The sequence below is a fragment of the Ambystoma mexicanum genome, chromosome 10 (assembly GCF_040938575.1).
Source record: "Ambystoma mexicanum isolate Mex_15411 chromosome 10, UKY_AmexF1_1, whole genome shotgun sequence".
Taxonomy (NCBI): Eukaryota; Metazoa; Chordata; class Amphibia; order Caudata; family Ambystomatidae; genus Ambystoma; species Ambystoma mexicanum.
This window is the reverse complement of record NC_090932.1, coordinates 893,893,746-893,915,646: the sequence shown is the minus strand read 5'-3', so window position 1 is coordinate 893,915,646 and position 21,901 is coordinate 893,893,746. Positions and strand designations below refer to the sequence as shown.

Genomic DNA, 21,901 nt, shown 5'->3' with positions numbered 1-21,901 from the left:
CTCCCTACCTCAGCAACTCTCCATATCAGCACTCCCTACCACAGCAACTCTCCATATCAGCACTCCCTACCACAGCAACTCTCCATATCAGCACTCCCTACCTCAGCAACTCTCCATATCAGCACTCCCTACCTCAGCAACTCTCCATATCAGCACTCCCTACCTCAGCAACTCTCCATATCAGCATTCCCTACCTCAGCAGCTTACGCTTCAGCGAAGACACCCGTTCTTCCTGTCCTGTCCAGATTGGCCCGCCCCATTGTCTTCCCCATGCACCTTGTTAATGCATGGGGGAGTGCTTTGGAGATCATGGGGTCGATGCCAGTCAACATCAATTCCTGTGCGATTTAGGAGAGTTTGAACCCTGCGATGCATCCTGTCATCCATGCAATACTTGGTATTTACTGCCCATTACCAGTGGCCTTGTCCAACACTATTGAGAGAAGAGTAAGATTTCACAGTGCCACCTAGTAGCGATCCCTGAAAGTTTGCGTTCACTTCAGAACCTCAGAGCAAAGCACTATGGGTATCAGGCCATTATATTAAAAGATGGACATTGGATTCATTGAAATTCATCTCAAGCTTGCCACTTGCTGGTTAAGTCACTATACGGGTTGGAGGCAGCTGTGGTGTCCATCCGGGGCAGGGTCCATGCAACCACAGAGGTCGGATGCGTCATCAATGTCCAGCCTCCTTTATTTGCCTGCCACCTTTCCTACTGTTGGGCACCGGTTCCTCCTGCACATGGAGGATGGAGAGAGAAATCCCTTGGCATTGTCCCGGGCCTTCCCCGCCACCTGTGATAAAGACGGCAGGGTTCATGCACATAAGCGACACCCTCCATTCTTTCGGGGCAGGAAGCAATGCCGGTGGGCAAGGCACCTTACTTCCAGATGGTGCTTCATGCTGCAAACCCCACGCCCCTAAGCACATTCACATATATCCGTGTGCTTCATGTCATCGGTGCACCAAATGAATCCCATGCCCGCTCCCCATTAGAAACAAGGGTGCAGTCACCCCGCACTTGACTTCTGCCTTCATCATTTTGACCACTTTCAACAGAGCGACAGGGTTAGGCTAGGGGACTATGATAAGGATTATCTGACTGACAGTCTTAATGCAAACTCCTTAAAAGAATACACTCTGGAAATCCCAAACTCTTTATTAGGTCACCCTATGCAGGCACCTATTTTGTCTACTTCTTGTCTGGGTCCTGTTACAACTGAATGATATTTAACATGGTGGTGCAGTAATGAAGTCGGCATCCAAAGTTTAACAAAGTGGTACAGACCAAATAGGCATTTCCAGACCTGTCACCACAACGTCACATGATTAACACCTGCCAATACCACCTGATGTTTTCTGGCCAGCAACACCTCTTCTCAAAGCGCAAGTACCCATTGTCGAGCTCTCATGAACAGCAATAAACAACCACTGTGCAGACTATATGACACTGCGGTGGCCAGCCCAAGTTTTTCATTCACTCAGCTTCAGCTAAAATGAACACCTACAGTCTTAATCAGTTCAAATTGTATCCAATTATATAACTTGCACGTGGATTCTATTACAGATCTCCTTTCAGCCAATCAGAATGCTTTCAATGCAGTCTATAGTCTCTGGTATAGCCCTTATTCCAAACATTCTGACTCAAGCAGCAGCCTGACAAGCAGCACAGGAACAATTGTCTTTTTCCATGGAAAGGCAGAGAGAGCAAGGGCAGGTCAATTCTCCAAGTCAACAAAAAGCAACGAAACACAGCATATGTAGAGTTTATTGTTTCTATTGCCAAGTTTATAAAATGACCATGCCATGTACTGTCTGGTTTCTCCAGTATAAAAGTGGCTTCCATTTTAAGTTGCACAGCATGATGTGCGACTTAACCTGTAGACCTCAAGAGGGGTCATTCTCGCCTTGGCTAACCCGTACCCCAATAATAGATCTTGCAATACCTTTGGGATGTGCCATAATCTTCATACAATGACCCCCTCTGTAAGGCTTAAATATAGAGACTCTGTGAATGGTTTGGGTGATATCCATTGCACAAAACATTGATTCATAAACACTTTGCTTGGCTTCATTTATTAAGAAAAGATAAGTGACCATTCAGAAACTTCTTACCTAAAGAGGCGGGCCGGGTGCTTTTTGGTGAGGGTCTCTTTGGTGAAGATTCGGGGTGAGGCGCGACGGACTGTACTGGCCGAGTTTGCTTCGCTGCCAGCTTTTTCAAACTCGCCTGCCTCTTGCCAAACATTTCTTGCACATTTGCCAGTTTTTCTAAAACTTTTTGGACACAGGACTGTGGGCGAGAAAGACAATGCCACTGAGATTCGGGGACAGTGGTTTAGCTTTGCCATGCTTTATTTAAGTCCTGTAGAAGAAAGCGGGTTAGATGAGAGCAATAGAGGCAAATTACAGTGGCAAGAAGGGCTACTGGCTAATCCGACAGGGATATGTGCTGGAATCCGGTGTTAGACAAACAGCATCTAGCAGATATGATGCCTTTATTAGGTAAAGTCGTATCAGCTTTCAAGACCAGCTGAGTATCTTCCTTCCTAAGGCAGTGTGTGTCTGAGGAAGGGTCCCATGTTGTCCTGAAAGGTATGCAGTGTTTATATCGAAAATGTTATATAGAAAGATTATATATTGAATATTATCTATCAAAACATTTTATAGTGGATGCATTTAGGGGTGGGGTAAAGGGTTAAATATTTTTGGGAAACAGTTGGGCTGGAAATGTAGGCGTAGGAAATGGTGGTTTGGGGGGAACTCCCCCAAAAAATGCATTCACTATAACATTTTTCGTTATAAAAGTTTTGAAATGTAATCATTCTTTATATAATCTCTCGATATAAAGACATGCAACAGTCCTGAACGCTAGCAGACCAAATATGAGATAGGCAAATACAGATATGATGCCAGAATCCAATGTAAGGCCCTCGAGGTGCCAGTCCCAAGCTCACCTTAGGATAGAAGTACATCCCAGAGAATATGGCTTAGATAAGAAGCCATTCCGATGTGATCCTTCGACTCCCACTTCCTGCAACATTCCTGCAACATTGCTGCAAAGCAGCGTCTATACCAACCACCAATAGCAGGAATGCAGGATTCTCCCAGGTGTCAAGAGAAGGCCCTCTTTTTACATCACTATGGCATTATCCTCACACCAGAAAAGATGGCATTTCTTGGCATGGAGTAACATTCTTCTTGTAATTATGATTATGAGTCTGGGTGACCATTACAAGACAGCCAGCTGCACTAAATCCTCCTTTGCACAACATACAATAAGGCGTGGAGACAAAAAGTATGGCTACTATCAAGGAGTCCATTTTAGGCAAACTAGGCCTATGATGGCATATCTCCCGGGTCACACTGACGAAGAAGCCACAAGAGTGACTCCTATGGCATATCTCCCGGGTCACCCTGACGAAGAAGCCACAAGAGTGACTCCTATGGCATATCTCCCGGGTCACCCTGATGAAGAAGCCACAAGAGTGACTCCTATGGCATATCTCCCGGGTCACCCTGACGAAGAAGCTACAAGAGTGACTCCTATAGCATATCTCCCGGGTCACCCTGACGAAAAAACCACAAGAGTGACTCCTATGGCATATCTCCCGGGTCACCCTGACGAAGAAGCCATAAGAGTGACTCCTATGGCATATCTCCCGGGTCACCCTGGCGAAGAAGCCACAAGAGTGACTCCTATGGCATATCTCCCGGGTCGCCCTGACGAAGAAGCCACAAGAGTGACTCCCAGTTTTGGGAGATATGGGGACCATGCATAACATACTGCAGAGCCTGACATGTCAGCTGTTTCTCTACTAAGTGCCCAAGATCCCAATGGGATCTCCTCTATTAACAGCTGATGTTTGGCATCAGTCATAGTGGGGTGGGAGGAATCTGCCACACTAACTTCCCGCTGTTAGACTGAGTGAAAGGTGCAATGGCACCCAGGAAATAGTCTGGGAAGAGAGGAGGCTTTTTGTTTTATTTGCATTTTGAATTTATTTATTGAAAATGAAAAGTCATTCTCCAAGAAGGCCTGTACAGATAGCACGTGACTGCCTGGAGCAGCGCGTTTGCTGTGTGCTTTACATAGCCGTGATGTAGTCGTTGATCCTTTAATCCGGATGGCGGTGGGGAAAGGTAACAGGAACAGTGAACGCGGACAGCACATGGTGGACCGTAAAAAGATCTTCACTAATAACAGCATTACCAGAAATGTACACATAGGCAAGTCAGTGGTAACTTGTTTGGTCCCCTTTGTCTCCGCCCTTTTCCCCTTTCTTTTGCCTTCCCTGATAATGGATGGATGAGTTAGGATGGAAGTAGGACTATTGATTGTTGTTTTTTTTGCTCGAATCCTTTTTGCTCGAATTTCTTTTCTTGACTTGTACCCTAAAAATTTAGATAGTGAGTTGGGGTTAGGCAACGTGGGTGAGGATTGGGTGGGGGTGTGTAGGGGCCGTGGGAGGATGTGGGGGTCTACACCCACTATCAAAAACGTTAGCAAAAAAAGATCATTAGACATATAATCGTTGGGACAGCTAGTGGCCCAGAGTTCAGGGAGAAGCATGTATAGGAATGTCATATGGCGTTCAAGCTATATACTGATGCATCAGATGCAGCAACAAATATTGTTTAGCCTTTTTTGAAGCCATAAAAAGATGAGTATACTGTAATTGGTTATTTATAACACGCTTAATACCCAGGGGTTTCTAAGCGCGGACCCGGTGATCGAACGTGTGTTGCTCCGCATCGTCTTGCTTCCAAGGCGAGCCTATTGCCCCTGAGCTATCCTCCAGAGAATTAACATATTGATGTAAATTCAATCTAAATTGTGTGAGGAGTGGAGAAATGCTGCCAGATCGCTATCACATATGTCCTGCTCAGGCCCTAAAGTGGTTGATTATTGGTCCAATGCAAAAATAATGATTAGTTTGGTCTTAATTTCGTAAGCGCTTTGGTGGAGGGTATGCCCAATCCTTTGTTCTGGCCTGATAACCAATGTGTATGATTCCCTGGAGATGTGACGTGTCCATAGAGAGAAGTACCTAAGCATTGAAAACCTATTACTATGGCCACAGTAGGGTGAAGTACTTAGCCATTCTACTGAGATTTCAGGACAGGCATGTTCCATGGTCCGTCCTCCTTTCCTCCCTCCTCTGGGGAAAGTGTGGGGGGGGACGGCATTGCCAGTGCTCAATGCGCAAATCAGTTCTCGCAGATGGGGGTATGCGCAAATAAGTAATGGGATTTCCAAATGCCTGCAATGCACAAACAGGTTTTAGAAAATGGAGAAAGCCAGGTAAGTTCATTGACTAAATAGATTCTGACGGTTCTACGCAAGATTGTGAAAGAGGGGAGATGGCCTGAGTGGCTTTTTCTGCTGTCAGTTTATGACCTTGTAGTAAGCAAGTAGGTTTCTACAATTAGCATGAAGCATCCCTAGCATGTGTGAAGGCCAGACAGCAAATTGATGACATCATAATGATCAACATCCAATGGACTGTCAATAATTGGAGAAAAGGAAACCAGAATGACTACTGAGAAGAAGACAAGGTATATAGGGGAGGGCGGCCTTGCTGGTTAAATGTCAGGACCCCCTTATCTGGCTCTACCAATAATATCAAGTACACAGTTTTTCTCATGAATCTGGTAACCCACTGTTTTGGGGGTATGCAATGTTTTTGTGCAACAGGCCCAAGTCACATACCTTTATTTCAGCAGTGAGAATCACATCAAACTGGTTGTAGAAGTCGATGGGATTAGAAAGTGGGTGCTCTTTGGCACTGCCCCTGAACTTCTCGATGTCGCACAGGGCGGTCTCCGCACCCTCTTGGGACTGGCACTTGTCCACTGCTTGGGAGGCCAAGAGATAAATCCCAGATTCACACCATTCGTTAGCCTGAAAAGTACAAAATCGAAAGATGTGTTAGTGCACACATGTTTACATGCAATAATCTGTTTTACTTAAGGGCTCTTGAAAAATCTAACACGGAAATGTTGCATTTGGGCAACAGTTGGTGCAACCCTATTTGGCACTCATTTTTGCTGCCTCTGTGATAAGGTCTTCAGCAAATCGATTCTGCACCAGTCCATATTACAAAGAGATGTTTGTACAGGAAGAAATATGGAGGAAGGGGATTTTGAAAGCATTGCAAAATATATATGAATAATTAATCCCTTATCACTCATTTTACTTGTCTAATAAAGTTTTAACAAAGACAACCAAGCCCATAAAAGCACTTTCTTGAACAATAAGCATTGGCAATGTCAAAAGTTTCGGCTTTTTCCAATTAAGTCATTGGGCCTCATTACAGGTCTGAGGGTAACCGTGCCAGTGCTACAGGTAGGTAGCCGCCGGACCCATATTGATTAACTGGCACCTGACTTCCCGGTAACCCCTGCGGCCCAGAATGTCAGGCGCCGGTAAAGTGTTGTTCCCCAGTCCCATAGGACTATACGGGAGTGACGATCAGGGAAGCATGGGCACCGTTAATAACAGTGACGGTGCTTCCGTGACAGCCTGCCTATCATGGCCGCTGTGTCTGGCAGGGTCAGACCTGTTGGGTACAGAGGCTCTGGCAGGCAGACTTGTGCTTTGCCGGTCCGGAAACAACGTGCCAGTAAGCTTACTGGCACTGTTGTTTCCGGACCGGCAAGGTTATAATGAGGCCCATCGACTCTCAGAAGACTGCTTTGAAAAAAAACTTGCCGGCACTTCAAGTGCAAAGTTTGATGGTAAGGCTTGGTTGGGAGGGAATGGCTCTGCCACAATCCACCTCCCGCAGAAGCTGTTACTGGCGAGCTCGAGGTGGTAGGGCCTGGGATGAGGACTCATACAGTACACTTAGGCAAAGGAGAGGGGGTAGGGTTTGGGGAGGGTGGAATCCCTGTGCCCAAAGAGAGCTGAAGGGCCAGAGAGACTGGAAATGTACGGGATACAAGAATTGTACCCGTTAATGTCTAGAGTCGCCATTGTTGGAATTAAAATAACATTGGCAGTGGCATCTATATACATGAAAGTGTGGCACGCATGGGCAGATTAGGATGCCCGCGCAGCAGTCGGGGAATACATGTGTTTTAAAATAAATGTCTATTAGTTAATAGCATGCACATATAAACACAGCGAGGGATACATTTTCACCAGCCATGTTCACTCTATGTGTATGCAGTGGGTGTGAGGAGCAGAGGGAGCCTGACATCTCAGCAGTCCCACAACAGTGTCTGGCAACACACCCACCATCCATTCCCCAAGAAACCAAGCAGAGTGCAGCACAATGTTCTCATCTGGCTAGACAACGAATGCAGCTGTCATCTTGAGAAGGGATGTTTGGGACGCACTGCTATGGGTCAGTTACTAAAGAAATAGAAATGTTGATAATGAACGCACACATCTTTGGAGCTGTTAACACGTTACAATTTGGAAACATGCTTTAATGAATAAATATTCTCTTTGGAAAAGTAAAATATTTTCGAAAATATGAGCAAATGTGTTCATAGCACGTAATGAAAAACAAAAATTATTTTTAAGCCCTAGATTTCAAAACAAATGACTTGGTTTTCGTGAATCAAGGATTTTCCTCACAAGCTAACAATTAAGTGCATCTCCAATAGGGCCGCCAGCACGGAAGAGCTCAGACCTCAAAGAGTTCCCATGCAGATAACTGGGCAGGGAAAGGCAGGAAGGGGTGGGATTAGCCGTAGGGATTAGCAAGGCAATAAGCAAGGAATGGATTGGCCTATAACGAAACAGTGTATCCCTCCTCATGTCATTTCTCTGTGACCCTCGTCAAAAGCCCTTCTCCAAAGCCCTTTTCCCTATGTATACTTGAACCAGTATTTCAATGCAATGGTTTGGGCCTTATAGGTGTCGCAAGCAGCACCTAATAGCCCAAACTAAAAATGGGACAAACAATTGTTCTTTGAAATGCGTCACATTTTAAACTTTTGAAACTTTTGAAAAATAGAGATTTTGTTACCCCATTTATCATAACTTCAAAATTAAAAAAATAATAATTTGTTTTGTTGGGGAGCTTTTTTAAATCAATTTTGTATTACTAACTTTTTTGGTACTATTACCTGTTTTTTAATCTGTTTTTCAATGCATAGAACTAGTGAAAGGTTTGTTTGTCCAGCCATATCACTTAATAAAATAAAATAAAAAATAACTTTAGAATGTCATAATAACACAGAAGGAGTTTGCTGCAGGTATTCCCCCAGTAGAATACGATACATCTGACTCATGATAAGTTTGGGGGAGAATACAAAATAACAATAAAGAAATCCCAAATGGAAGGGACTCTAGACCTTTGGAGCCCTACTTTTACTGCACCGAAATATTAGTATTTACAGATCATTTATAAGGGTACCTGCACATAGACCCTTTCCAATCCAATAATGGGAGGCATGACCATGTTTATTAAGGAAACTCTGTGATAAAAAGGACCACAGTTTCCTTTAAACAGAAAGATCAGTGTCTTGTTCCTCATTCTCTTGAACTACTTCTGCTGAGCGCTAGGCTGGGAGAATGACCACTGCAAACACAAGTGACAGGAATAAGAATCCAGGGCGGATATTGCTACTCATATCTGCTCATGGCCACTAGTTACCTAGGCTACACCATTGCCTTCATATACTGAACCAAAGTCATCACACAGGAGTTCAATGATTAGCGAAAAAGGCACAAACAGGGATTATTGCTGAAAAGGGGGGGGGGGCATAATGTAACAAACTTATTTTCGCCAACTACATTATTTGATGCAGTTCTCATCAGTCTAAAGGGGTTTAGGCTTCTGAGCTCCATCACGCGCATATCTAATATCAGGAAGCCTTTTTCTGTAGAATAGTGAAATAATTTGTGTAAATAGCTGGAAAACACATAGGGGCTTCTGAAGAAAGAAGTAACTGACTTAAACCTCCACAGCACTATTCAATGCACAGGAAGCCACCATGAGGAACACTGACTTACTCCTGACTTGATTCAGTAAGTCAGGTCAAGTAAGAGATTCACATTGTAACTTCTTTGAGAATCGGCACTTTGATATTTATACATACTTATGGTGGATAACCGAGCAGACAGCACCTGAGGATGCAGGCCTTGCTTACCTTGTCTAGCTGCTTATGTAGCTCGTGTGATTTTCCAAGGACATCATATTTTTTCTTCGTTTCGTTCGTGAAGTCATCGCAGATACGCCTCAGTTCAACACATTTTGGCCTAATGGAGTCAACTGCGTAGTGGTTGCTGTGGATGAGCTGGTCGCCGTGCAAGGCTAAGAGCTGAGCCTTTTCCAGAGATCCCTAAAAATCAGCACACATGGTAAAATACAGGACCTTAGCACAAGGAATGACAACTGCACACCCTAGTATGATCGGGTCTTGTGCATCTCACAATCAGTAGAACAAGTCCCTCGGTAGCCGAGCAATGTCCAAATTGCCCACCAAACAAGAAGCATCACAATGTTCACCTGAACTTCTTTTTAGGTCTTTGGTATTTTTTCACTGCTTTGTTTCATACTTAGTTCGTTCGTCTCCAGCCTTCCTATCCTCCCATTTGCTTTTAGACATTATTTGGCAGGATGCCCTGAACTTTGTTACACTTCAAAGCAAAAACGAGCGAGAATGCAATAGAGAGATCAGTACATTATTTGGAGAATTTATTTATCGTATTGTACATTATATGATAAGTTAATAAAAACTTAATGAACAATTAAAAAGGATACTCCTGCTTATGCAAGCAATGAGGAGAGACAGATGAAGACTTATGGGCTTACTCGACTGAGCAGTTTAGCACTAAACATTAGACAAACAAGGGGGTCTTTCAAAGGCACATATTATACATTATTCCTAAATAAAATAAGCTGTTACATGCTATTAATTTCTAACCTTATGCTAAAGTTTACCAGCAAATTATTTTTATCTACCTAGTTTTTAACTTGGTGTACTAATACTACAGGATTAATATCCACAGAACCAGTACTAGTAGCACCAATAGCAGCAGTGGAAATAGTAGTGGTGGTAGTACCAGTAGGACCAATAGTACTGGTCCACCTGGAAGAAGTACTGTTGGTTAAGGGACAATGAACAAGCTCCAGAGGTATACATGCCTATTGGCCTGTAGGCAGTATTGACAACATAGGCCTGTGTATGGGGGACAAAGGGAAATAATTAAAAGGTCATTTCAAACACTGAGGCGTTTTGAGGGTGGATCACAAAGTAAGCAAAATGAAACCAGCCTTTTATTGCGCATCTTTGTTGAAATAATGGGCCTGCTGACTGCACTTCCTGTCCTCCTCTGACATCACTTCCTGTTTCAGGGGTTGAGGACCAGAGTTCAGAAAATGCAAGACAAGCTACGTTAAAAAAAGCTGACAATAAAAAATTAGATTTTCTTCGGAAAATCCTGCAGACGTTATTACGTGGAATAATGAAGAGACATATTTTCTTTTAGAGCACGTGCCTCAACGTTTTAATACTAGAACATGTTGCTAATGGATTTTAATACTGAGCAGCTCGGTACATTATGAAGGAATTTTGTGTAGGCAAAATGCAAGTGAGACTTTAAGAGAGAAGTCTGTGGATAGCAAATCATGGCTCTTCTGGAAGCTCAGCAGGTTCATGCCTTTTGTACACATAAGGGATTCAATATTTTTAAAGACATCAGATTAAGACTTAGAATAAGAGTAGAGCAGAAATATGAAAACACAAAACAAAGAACATTGTAAAAATCAGGTTTTGTCACGTGTGAACTGCAGACTGTATTATGTTGGGGAACAGCCAACCATATTCCTGGCACGGCCAACATTTATAAATGTAAAAATGTGCAATGGCTCAACACATCTAAGTGGAGAGCGACTGATCATGCACTTGTCAAGTCCATACAAATGGCAAAAGCTGTGCTGCAGCAAGGGCCAGTAGCACATTGCTTGCCTTTTCTCCTGCAGCGGGCTTCCTTAGCAAGGTCAGTGCAAACATTGTACCATTTTGGCCATGAGGAAGCGCTAGCTAGTACGAAATCCACGAGTCCAGATCCACCGCTCTAGTCTACCCATTTATTACATGAATTCCCCCAAGAAAGGATGGAGTGCTCTGTTTTCTGCTGACAGTGAATAACTAGTAAGGAAAACAGTTGCAGTCCTATAAAAACACAAGGTAAATGCTAATGGAACATTGTGGCAACATATTTAAATATTAGTTCATTGCAAGCACGTGTGAAAATTCCAATTGCTGCAACTTTTCCTGGGTACAAATGATAAGGAGCCCACCTGTCCTATTTCTTCCAGGTGTTTCAGTTCTTTCAAAAGTTGTTCTACTCGCGCGACGCTGTTTCCAAGGTCGGTAAGGCCAGCCTGCATTTCCATCAGGTTATCAAGGATGAGCTTCACCTGGAAGAAACATGAGTTCCGCTTTTATTATTGACATAACGTGTCATCGTTTGCAAAGTTTAGCGCAACAGATCGAACATTTCAAAAATTCTGCAATTCATGCGAATAGAACTGGGCAATTGTCATACACAAATCAAGTACATGGGCTTTAACGGCTCACCAGCCCAAGCTTTGGTAGGCCTCATCTCGGGCTGCGGGCTGTTAAAGCCCGCAGCCCGAGTTTAGGCTAGTAAGTAGACAAGAGAGTAGATACATGCCCAACCAACCATTGTTGGGTACTTTGGGCCCTACAGGAGAGAACAAACGCCTGCTATTACTTCCTCAGATCCATAACCAACCACCAGACTTACCCATTGATCGGAGAGTGCATTTGAGGCCTACCAAATTAGCATGACCACCCAAAGTGAATGACCTTGGTCATTAATAGTTTTGTAAATTGGACAAAGTTGCAACATTTTTCACAAACCTACTACCATTGCCATAATTACCTAGAAGCAAACAACCTCCTCCCAAAGTAGACACTTAGATGTGTGAGGTACCTTCAGAACATTGAAATCACTTATGACAGATGAAGGACCTTCTCCACTGATCAAGTCCCTAGAAAATTAAGACATTGTAGTGGTTTTTAGTGTTTTGCAACTAGTACCCAATGCTCTGTGCCCAGGTCTGCTAGCATCAGCTGACCTATTGTGCCTCTCACTAAAGGGAACCCATCCAACCATGAGGGCATGAGGAAAACGAGCCCCAGAAAGAGACAGGGTTGCTTCGGGAAGCCATTTGACGAGAGGTGGATTCACCAATACCAGCAGGCCGCCAAGCAACTATAAAGGACATTCACTACTGTACCTGTCCTGTGCTATGTGGACCCTCAGCAGCCACACATCTTGCACATGGACGCTAGCCTAGAGGGATTGGCAGCAGCATTACACCAGGAGAGAAATGGTGAGACGAAGCTCAATGTCTTTGCTAGCCAAGGACTGCATGCTGCAGAGAGAAACTACCCTATCCAGAAGTTGCAGTTCCTAAAGTGGGCCCTAACAGAAAGGTTCCATAACTACCTTTAGTGTGCCAGCCTCACAGAGTGCCCCCATAGGAATGCACTGATCCACGATGCCGTGTGTCTCTGGCAGCTCACCACCCTGTCAGCCGCAGACTTTAGTCTCCTCTATAGATCTGGGCAAATAAATACAGATGCTGATGCCTTCTACAGAAGGCTGCATGCGCTACTGTGATTTTCTGCCTGGAAGGAAATTCCTGCTTCTGGAGTCCAAGCCATCTGACATTTTGTGATCCATCAGAACTCCAGCTGAAGTTGTGCCACCGGTATAGTGGACCATCACTGGCCTGGAGGCATCTGAGCTACTTCTACTCAAGATGACCAAATTCATCTTTCCCAGATCACGGATCCAGGCATTGCTCCATTTCTCAAGGCTCAGACAGGAGGAAATGAAGCACTCAGTTGCCATGTCGAAGGCCTGAACTATCCAGCATTGCTGTGTGAGTGGAAGTCATTGCTGAAGAAGGGAGGAATGCCCCATACGGAGGTTCACATGAGAGTCTTACACCCACTGGTGTTACCCTGCTGCTTCGCTGTTTGGCCTTGCTGACCAGCATGGATATCATGGCAGTGACCAAACCTTTGAAGTGGTCTGCTCAAGGATATACTGGCCACACCTGGCAATTGAAGTACAAAACCACCACTATCACTGTGTGAGATATATGACCTGGCAGACCACTGCATATCCTTCAATCTACTTCCAATGTTGGCAAATCTTTAAATTGCATGACCCTCGCATGCATAGATTTCCTGTGTCTGGAGATGGACAGATGAGTTATCCAGATCATCTTGGTGGTTTCTGGCCATTTCATGTGCTATGCACATGTGTTTCCTGCCTAAGGTCAGAGAGATGTCATGGTTGCCCATGTGCTCTGGGGGAGTTTTTTTGTGTGCACTACAGTTGGCCCTCATGGAGCCATTCAAACTAAGGTCCAGACTTCAAATCCCAACTGAAAAAGCAGAGGCTGGAATTGGTGGGCATCGTGAAGAACCATACCTTTCCATACCACCCACAAGGAGATGCACAGGTGGAGAGAGTTAGTCTTCTGCCCATGGTGCGCATCCTCGGGCGTGAGCAGACAGATCCAGCATGTGGTGATCCTCACACTTGCATACAATAGCAAAAACAATGATGTCATAGGGTTTACACCTTAGTATCTAATTTCTTTGCCAGGATGTAATGCTTCCTGTGGACTTGCGCTTTGGAATTTCCCCTCGATGGGATCTGTGGTGAAAACAATGCCAGCTATGTGTGGCAGCGCCAACACACCAGCTACAGTAGGTCCACAAGCTTGCACATGCAGCTGCATACAAGAGTGCCCAGAGAAATAATTGCAGCTGCAGCACCAGAGCCAAGTTCCACTCACTGCACCCTGGTGATCATGTCGTTGTCTGTGTTCTAGGCTGGAGAGGCCTGAACAAGCTCATAGATAAGTGGAAATCAAAGCCTTCATTGTAGAGCATCTCCCCATTAAATAACTATGAGAAGAGAGAAGGCTTAATAACATCAGAGCACTTCACCAAAATCATGTGCTCTAGTCAGTGATGAGACTCAGACTCCGAATCCAGAGGCTAAAGAAACACAGCAACCTGTGCGCCCTTTACTGATGCAGTGCCTGTGCACTATAGAATCACTGCATACAGAGGCTTCCTAAGCTGTCGAGATCTCACATAATGTTATGAGTACATCAGAAGCTGCTCCAGACTTCCGAAGGTTTTGGATGCACTGCTCCTCATGCCTCCATTGAGTTGTACGGGCCCTGAACTGCCCAGAAAGGAATGCTCCCCTACGGGGTATCCCTGTCTCTATCTCAACGACCATCATGGACAGGAGACCAGTCTGCAAACTCACTTATCAGTCCTGAGCGGTCCAGTGTGAGCGAAGTAGCTAGTTGATGGCACATGATGACATTCTCTGTGTCCCAATGGAATGTCACTGCACGCAAGCTGTCAGTTGATGTTGGCTATTGGAGACTCCGCTGGCAAATGCAGCTGCAGTGACTAGATAATGGAATAACTCTACGTAATTGAGGGACGGATAGACTGGACCTCCAAATGCCATACTTTGACTTCAAACACACAGGTTCCCAAAGCTCTTGGGGCATTTTTGGAAGGCTCCATTTAATGGATGTCTACCAGTGGTACCAAAAGCACATTTGCGGTTGGCTAGATTCTCCCAACATCATATCCTCAATGATTAGTCTATCAGGTATCACAAATCAATCTTCAGTGTTTAGCAGACAATTTCATAGGGATGCACCTTCATTGTATTCTGACTATAAAAGCTCACATGGGCAGGTCTGCAAGCAATGTTGTTTAATACAGTGTTCTCCGTATATTTTCCATTAAAATGTTTCCAGCCAGCCACTGAACAAAGGTTGGCATCATAATAGACCACGTGTTATGTTACATCTTTATGGTTTCGTGGTATGTACTTTTCAGCCAGCTGTGTGGCATACTATGAATATGTATAGCAGGTGTGTACAATGTAGTTAGTTATGTTTATAACATATACTAAGTCGAGTATGCTATGGTCATGAATTGCTCTTACCGAGGTTCTGCTCGAGGCAGAAATGACAGAGAGGTTGCTGTGCTCATGGTCTAAGGGGAAGTCCTGTGTGGAGATGTGTGCTCTTGGAGGCATGGACAATCCATGTGGCCTTCATATTGTAGTACTTGAAATCAAACATTTACTCCAGGGAAATACCTGAAATCCATGCCAGTAGCATTTGTCTCCACGCTGTTGGGACCCACTTTGGGCAGCTTCTGATGGGGGTGAGGAGAGCACCATCCCCACCTGTGAGCCAGTAGGGAGTCGCTGGAGTCCTCTTGTCAGCCTCTTGTTTGTGAGAATCAGATCTCCCCTCAGCACCACTTCCAAGCATTGAACGCAGCATGGACTACTCTGCTGTTTTCCCCAGGTAGGCCGGCAGACTTTATTTATCAATTCTTTTAATTCACTAATTTGTTTAAGATAGATTGAATGACAAGTTTGCAATGAGCCGTCAACTAGTAATCATAGTTAAAGCCATATTAAAGAAAGTGAACCTAATAATTGGTCCATGTCATTCATGATTAATGCTTTTTTGGAAATACATTACTAATCACAGATATAATATATGTTAACCCACGAAAACGGCTCCCCTGTTTGTAAGACCAAAAGACAAAACTCCTCCACAATCAACAGAGGTGCCCAAATCAGTGCCACCAAGCGACGCCTCTCAAAAATTCACAGCGGCAACGAAAAAACAGCCTCTATTGAAGCTAACCGCCTGCTCTCAACAAGACTCTACCAACAGGGGAGAAGCGATCACACTTGAACCAATGCCCATCTCAAACAAAAAACCAAAAAAAACCTTAAGAGAGATCATGGATGACGCAAGAGACTCTGCAAACATTATCAACACCAAGACCCATTCTACTCCTTCCCCAAGGACTACGGAAGAATTCATGAGCCAAAGCTCCTTGATCGATCTAACCCAACATGAGGACTCAATAGAATCTTTGGAGTTGGGCACGGAAACTGTAGACAGCTCCGAACCACAATCAGTAATCCAACTGCTCAGCCCTCAAAAAATCAACGATAAACCCTTACTTTCAAACCTTCGCTCGGAGCCAAACAACAGAACGCAAACAAAAGGCACGAGTATCGAACAACTGCACCAAAAACTAAAGACAACCCAATCGAACTCCTCGACCAGACATTCTCCCACCAAAGAACAAAAACCTTCATCAGATCACCGACAAGAGGGCACCCATAGAGCGAAAGGCCAACCTACAAACCCCGTTCGTCTGTTCAAAATCGAACAAAAATCGACTGATGACCACTATATGATCCTGAACAGAAGAACGGTCCTTAAGATACTTAAACAGGTCGACACGCTCAAAACCTTAAAGTCAGATGACTTCACTCTAATAGAGCCCTACCATAGGAACAAGCAGGCAAAGGCCTACCTACACATCAAAAACCTGGCACTTTGTGAGATTCCTCAAGACATTTATGCAAACCTTGCACATGTGGGCTTCACCTTGACGGAGATTCAGGTGGCAAACACCACCAAGGAACAGGCTGAAAACTACAAGAAACCACTGGTCAAAAACTATATATACAAATCACAAACAGAGGATTTGTATAGATCGGGAAGAAGGAGAAGAACACCATCTCCTTTGGGAAAACGCGACCCCAACTTCACCAGACCAACTTGGAAATTAGCAAACAGATCTGACCATTCGAAACATGAGCCATCTTATAATGGCAGAACTGAAACAAAAAGAGAATTCGGAAACTACAAAGAGTATGGAAGACCTTACACGAACTCTCACACTTTAAGACCTCGCCACAATGAACGTAGACCCACATCACCAGATCGCTCTGAAAGGTCCAAACAAACAACAGACTCGACCGCCGTCTGTCCAGATGCCATGCCAAAAAAGGGCACTTGGTCTTGGTTACGGAATGCCTTGACACCAGGCCTCAAAAGATAGCAACAAACGCGGGGTGCCAACCACTAATCATGGCCACCCCAATCGACCCACGAAGACCTTCATAACCCAACTCTGTCCATAGCATCATGGAACACAGACGCCACATGCATTTAACAAAAACCGGGAGTTACAACTTGGGGGTTCACGACATTCTCTGCCTGCAAGAAACTTGGCTGACGGATAAACCCGCTCTGGACGGGTATACTTTAGACATTTCACCGGCCTACAAAGGTCCGCTTGGCAGACCTTCCTCTGGGCTACTGACAGCGATTCGGACAGGATCAAATATAACCACTACCAAGATAATAGCAGCTACTTATGCTTTTCTGGCGGTGCTTATGACAAGGAACGACAAAATCCCTACAGAAGCTTCATTTCCCAAAGAAGCCTTTGCCATAATCAATGTCTACTGGAATCCCCAAAAAACATCTTTGGCAAACTTCTGCGATGAAGCTGCCAACATCATTGACGAGATAATGATCAAATATCAGACCTCGAACATCTTAATTTGTGGAGACCTAAACGCAAACTGCCTGAACCCATCTGCGCATACCCTGACGGAGGAAAGAGGAAAATCGTGGGTAACGCGAATGAACTCCAAAAATCTCCGAAACACAGCAAACGCATGTAGTAAGCAAACCATGATACCCACATGGGAGCGCGACCAGTCTTCCGCGACTCTCGATTACATCTTTGTATCTGAAAAAATCTACTCGAGCATAGACTCTTTCGAAGTAATTAGAACTGAAGCAAGCGATGACAACTTACTACACCTTACTTGCAACATCCGAGGTCGAGACCAGCAATTTTACAAAGCTTCGATCGAGACAAACTCTCAGCTAACTCGCTTGCGCATGACCACAAACGACATCAAAACCCTGTCAGACGAATACAAAATGTTAACCTCTGACATCGAAGCTAATGAGTCAACCTTCAGGGCCAGTTACATTCCCCTGCTACTTGCCTACAAAAAACCTCGGAAAGGCCTTCACAAGCCTGCACTTAACCATAATCACACATACAACCGGAACCTGGTGATCAGACGACGCTACTTAAGAAAACTAAAAAAAGAAGCAGCGACCTGGAACACTACTACGTTATGGGAAACCTATCGCACTGAGCTGAGACTCTATAAGCAGTGGCTAAGAAACACCAGAGCTGCCCTGTACCAATCAGACGCAGAAAACATGATCAAGGTCCTAACAAACAAAGAAACTTGAGAATTTTGGACACTCGTTAACAACACAAACCATCACCCGAATTCTCAAATGATAAACTTGGTCTCTGAAGATAGCTGGACCACCCACTTCTGGCAACTGTTAGAGTCCCCTGCGCCCCCCACTGAGAGAACAAAACGATTTACCGATGCAACTTGGGTTGACATCTCAGACAAAGAAGATATAAAAAAAGTCATCTCTAAACTGAAATTGTCACGAGCACCTGGTCCTGACGGTCTAGCAAACTCTGACCTAAAGCAACATCCTGACGCCTGGTCAACCATCCTGAGCATGATATTCAAAGACTGCAAAGAACACAAGATAATCCCCACCTCTTGGACTCAAGCAGTCATTGTCCCAATCTTCAAAAAAGGCATCAGAGTACATCCCTCCAACTATCGATCCATAGCATTGCTGGACGTCATCGGCAACGTTTTTGGAATAATCCTTTTGACCCACTTCCAGAACTGGGCACGATCTTCGCCGGACATGGACCCACTTCAAACGGGATTCCAGAAAAACGCAAGCACCGGTGCCAACATAATGATCCTAAACATTCTTAAAGAAAAAGTGTTGCTAGGCGCTCCACAAATCTTCCTTGCCTTTGTGGATCTATCTCAGGCCTTTGACAGAGTTGATAGGCAAAAACTGTGGAACAAACTGAAGAAGTGGAACTGCCCCAATGAAATTCTCGAACCGATTATTGCCCTTCACTCCAACACCAGTGTGTCAGTTCGATTGAACCACCAAGGTTTACTCTCTAACCACATACCATCTCATCGCGGAGTTAAACAAGGGTGTCCATTGGCTCCAGCACTCTTCATCTCTTTCCTTGGTGATTTCAAAGACTCGCAAGAGTCGATCAGATAATTTCCACCGAAAATCGGAAATACAAGGGTCATCAAACTTCTATACGCCGACGACCTAATCATCTTGGATCACACACAGGTGGGCCTTCAACGCCAACTCGACAACCTAGCCCACTACACAAAGGAGAATAACCTTGAGATAAATAAATCGAAAACAAAAATACTGATTCTCCAGAAGCAGGGGAACAAAAAGAAAGAGACCCTAAAATGGTACCTTGACCAGTCCAAAATCGAAATCGTGTCAACATTCAAATACTTGGGAGTTGAAATTGACAGCTCGAAGAAAGGTGTGAGCATGCAGAAATCCGAGTGTCCACAGACTAACCTTTTATTTTATTGACTAGCGATTACCTTGGGAATCTCTCATCCCATCCCTCCTCCTTTCGTCAACCCAACGCACTACTATTGAACTCAGGGTTGATGGTGGCCCACGGTTTTATTGAGGTAAAATGTGCTGCATGGTGCCAGAAAGGTACACTTCATTTCTATGTGTACAGTATGGGGAGACACAGCCATCCTGTTGGAGGGGTCATGTGATGCATGCAGTGTTGGGCACCTGAACCTGAAGCACACCTTACACATGATTTGGGAAAAAATATGTTTAAGTATCCTGAAATCAGGATTCTTGCTTGCCTGGGCAGAAACACAAGATTCTTATACAATTTAAATGGTGTATGTACTAAATGAATGTCTGGAAAATGTGCAATCTATTGTTTCGTAGTCAGACCAGGTGCAGTGTCACTCCGGAGGCTGGTGGATGTCCCTCTGTAATTCCTGTGGAGGATGCTGCATCATAAGACCCCTGGCTACAAGGCCTTCAAAGCTTGTCGATGGAAATTAAGATATATACACATTCTAAGGGTAGGTACATGGTTAATGCAGGATAGTCTTCGACAATGTGTTTTGATATCCTTATCGACTAAGCATATGTTTCAGCATCACAAAGTGATATTGACTAGTGTTCAACTCTGTTGCATTGAGCTGTTTTTATACATGACTGCCTTAGATGTGAATTGCCTGCAGCAAAACAGTTACATATGATTTGATTTGCCTTAAACTTATGTAGGTCTGTTTATTTGTCCAAAAATGTTCTGCTATTACTACGTATTATATATCGGTGGATAGTTTGGGAATGAGATTTGGGAAATGTAGGGTTTCTAATGATGCTATGATTTTATTGAATAATACTTTGTATCAGCTGTAATTTCAATAATAATTTTATTTTATGTGGTCAGTTATCTGAACACCACATTCTGGCATGTGGGGGAAGTGAGCCACCAGGGATTGGGCTGGTCTGACAGCTATCCATTGTGTCTCCCAAAGTGCGGCAAAGGAGGGATCCCCTGGCTCGCTGTACACCCAGAGATGCAATATTTCCCAAAAGGGGAACTAGCGCCAGAGTTGTGGCCTGCAGGACTACATTTATCAAGATACATTGTGGGATACAGTTATAAACTAAAGAACAGTCGTCCAAGAACAGCCGTTCCATGTACCCACTGAGTTAGTGAGTCACACAAGCAGAAGAAAAATCTTACCATCAAGAGAGTGAGCAAATGCCACCTTGCAGACTCAGAACGCAGAAGCGCCCAACATGGTCTGTGTCAGATTAGCACGGTGGAGCTGCTGAGCAACAGTGGTGGTGACTGTACGTCGCTGAGCATCCCAAGATAGCGCTGCACACGTGAGAACCTTCAAACCCTCACAGGCCCACGCCAAAGGCCTAATAGATCATAAAACAATTAGCCAAAACTAAAATACTATTAATAAGGCTTTAACAAGGAATATTAAAACCAATCCTGAGAAAAAACAATTGTCAGTAAGAATTCACATGATAATGAGGAAAACCAATCAGGGGTGCGATTGGAAATTGGGGTCCAATGGAGTCTGGGGAGACTCAGAAGCAGAGAGACTCCAGAGGAGGCAGACCTGCCTAACCATGCTCCCTTGACACACAGGGAGATAGATCCCTGTAAGGGAGGACTAGAGAACCAAGATTCAATTTGGGGACACCTGCCTTCTTCCCTGATCTTACAACTTTGAGGAGAGTAAGCGTGTGCTTAAGCAGACTGGAAGCAAGCAGGCTGAATCCAGTCCATTATTGGAGACAATGGAAAGAGAGGATCACCAACATGTGTGATGAGCTGCTCGCTAACCTGAAGGGAATTCGAAGGTCAAAGCTAGAGGCCATCCACCAGCAACCCTAAGATGAATCGAGTGAGAACTTGAACCTGTGGTGGGAGGGTGAAGAAATAATAGCTGCCGGACAAAGGGGTGTGGGTAGAGGGGGACAATACTGATTGCTGTTGTGAAGCCTGTTGAGAAGAAATTCATGTACCACGAGGGACCAATTTGAATCGTGAGGCCCAGAAGGGACCTCTTTAAATCCTGAGATAAAGGTACGGTTCTGGGCAATCTGTTGTAATCCTGACAAAAAGCCAAGGTCCAGAAGGGACCTCTTTGAATCTCGCAAGAAAGCAAAGGTCCATTAGGGACCTCTTTGAAGCCTGAGGGAAAATCAAGGTCCAGGTGGGACCCTGTGTAAATTTTGAGAGAGAGTCGAGATCATAGAAGAACCCGGTAGATCAAGGTCAAGGAGAGACCTGTCAAGATTGATTGAGAACCCAAGAGGCTAGCAGAAGCCCAGAAGGAGTTGTTCTAAAGATCACAAAGGCCTAACAATAGAAAAAAGTGGGAAACCTGGAGGCCTGGGAGGGAAGGATTGAAGAAGCACATGAAATCAGAGCAGTCTGAAAAAAGATGGAGTAACTGCTGCAAGAGGCTTCTCCAAAGCCTATATCTGTTTGTTGCTGTAGAATAGGGATGGACTTTTAAGAATAGACCTTGAACTGGTATTTTGTCCAATCCTTGAGAAATGTACGTTGCTAG

At 44.4% G+C, this 21,901-nt stretch overlaps 1 protein-coding gene across 9 annotated transcripts in view; it reads right to left on the bottom strand.

The window, feature by feature from the left end:
- MCF2L2 (MCF.2 cell line derived transforming sequence-like 2) overlaps nucleotides 1-21,901 on the bottom strand; it is a 3,251,461-nt gene that overhangs the window by 2,140,373 nt on the left and 1,089,187 nt on the right. For all 9 annotated transcript variants that reach the window (XM_069618639.1, XM_069618638.1, XM_069618642.1 and 6 more), the window contains exons 10-13: nucleotides 11,268-11,387; nucleotides 9,112-9,303; nucleotides 5,717-5,908; nucleotides 2,119-2,296 (exon numbers count right to left, since the gene is read on the bottom strand). In XM_069618639.1, coding sequence (XP_069474740.1) covers nucleotides 2,119-2,296; nucleotides 5,717-5,908; nucleotides 9,112-9,303; nucleotides 11,268-11,387 — 682 coding nt within the window. The remainder of the gene's footprint in view (nucleotides 1-2,118; nucleotides 2,297-5,716; nucleotides 5,909-9,111; nucleotides 9,304-11,267; nucleotides 11,388-21,901) is intronic.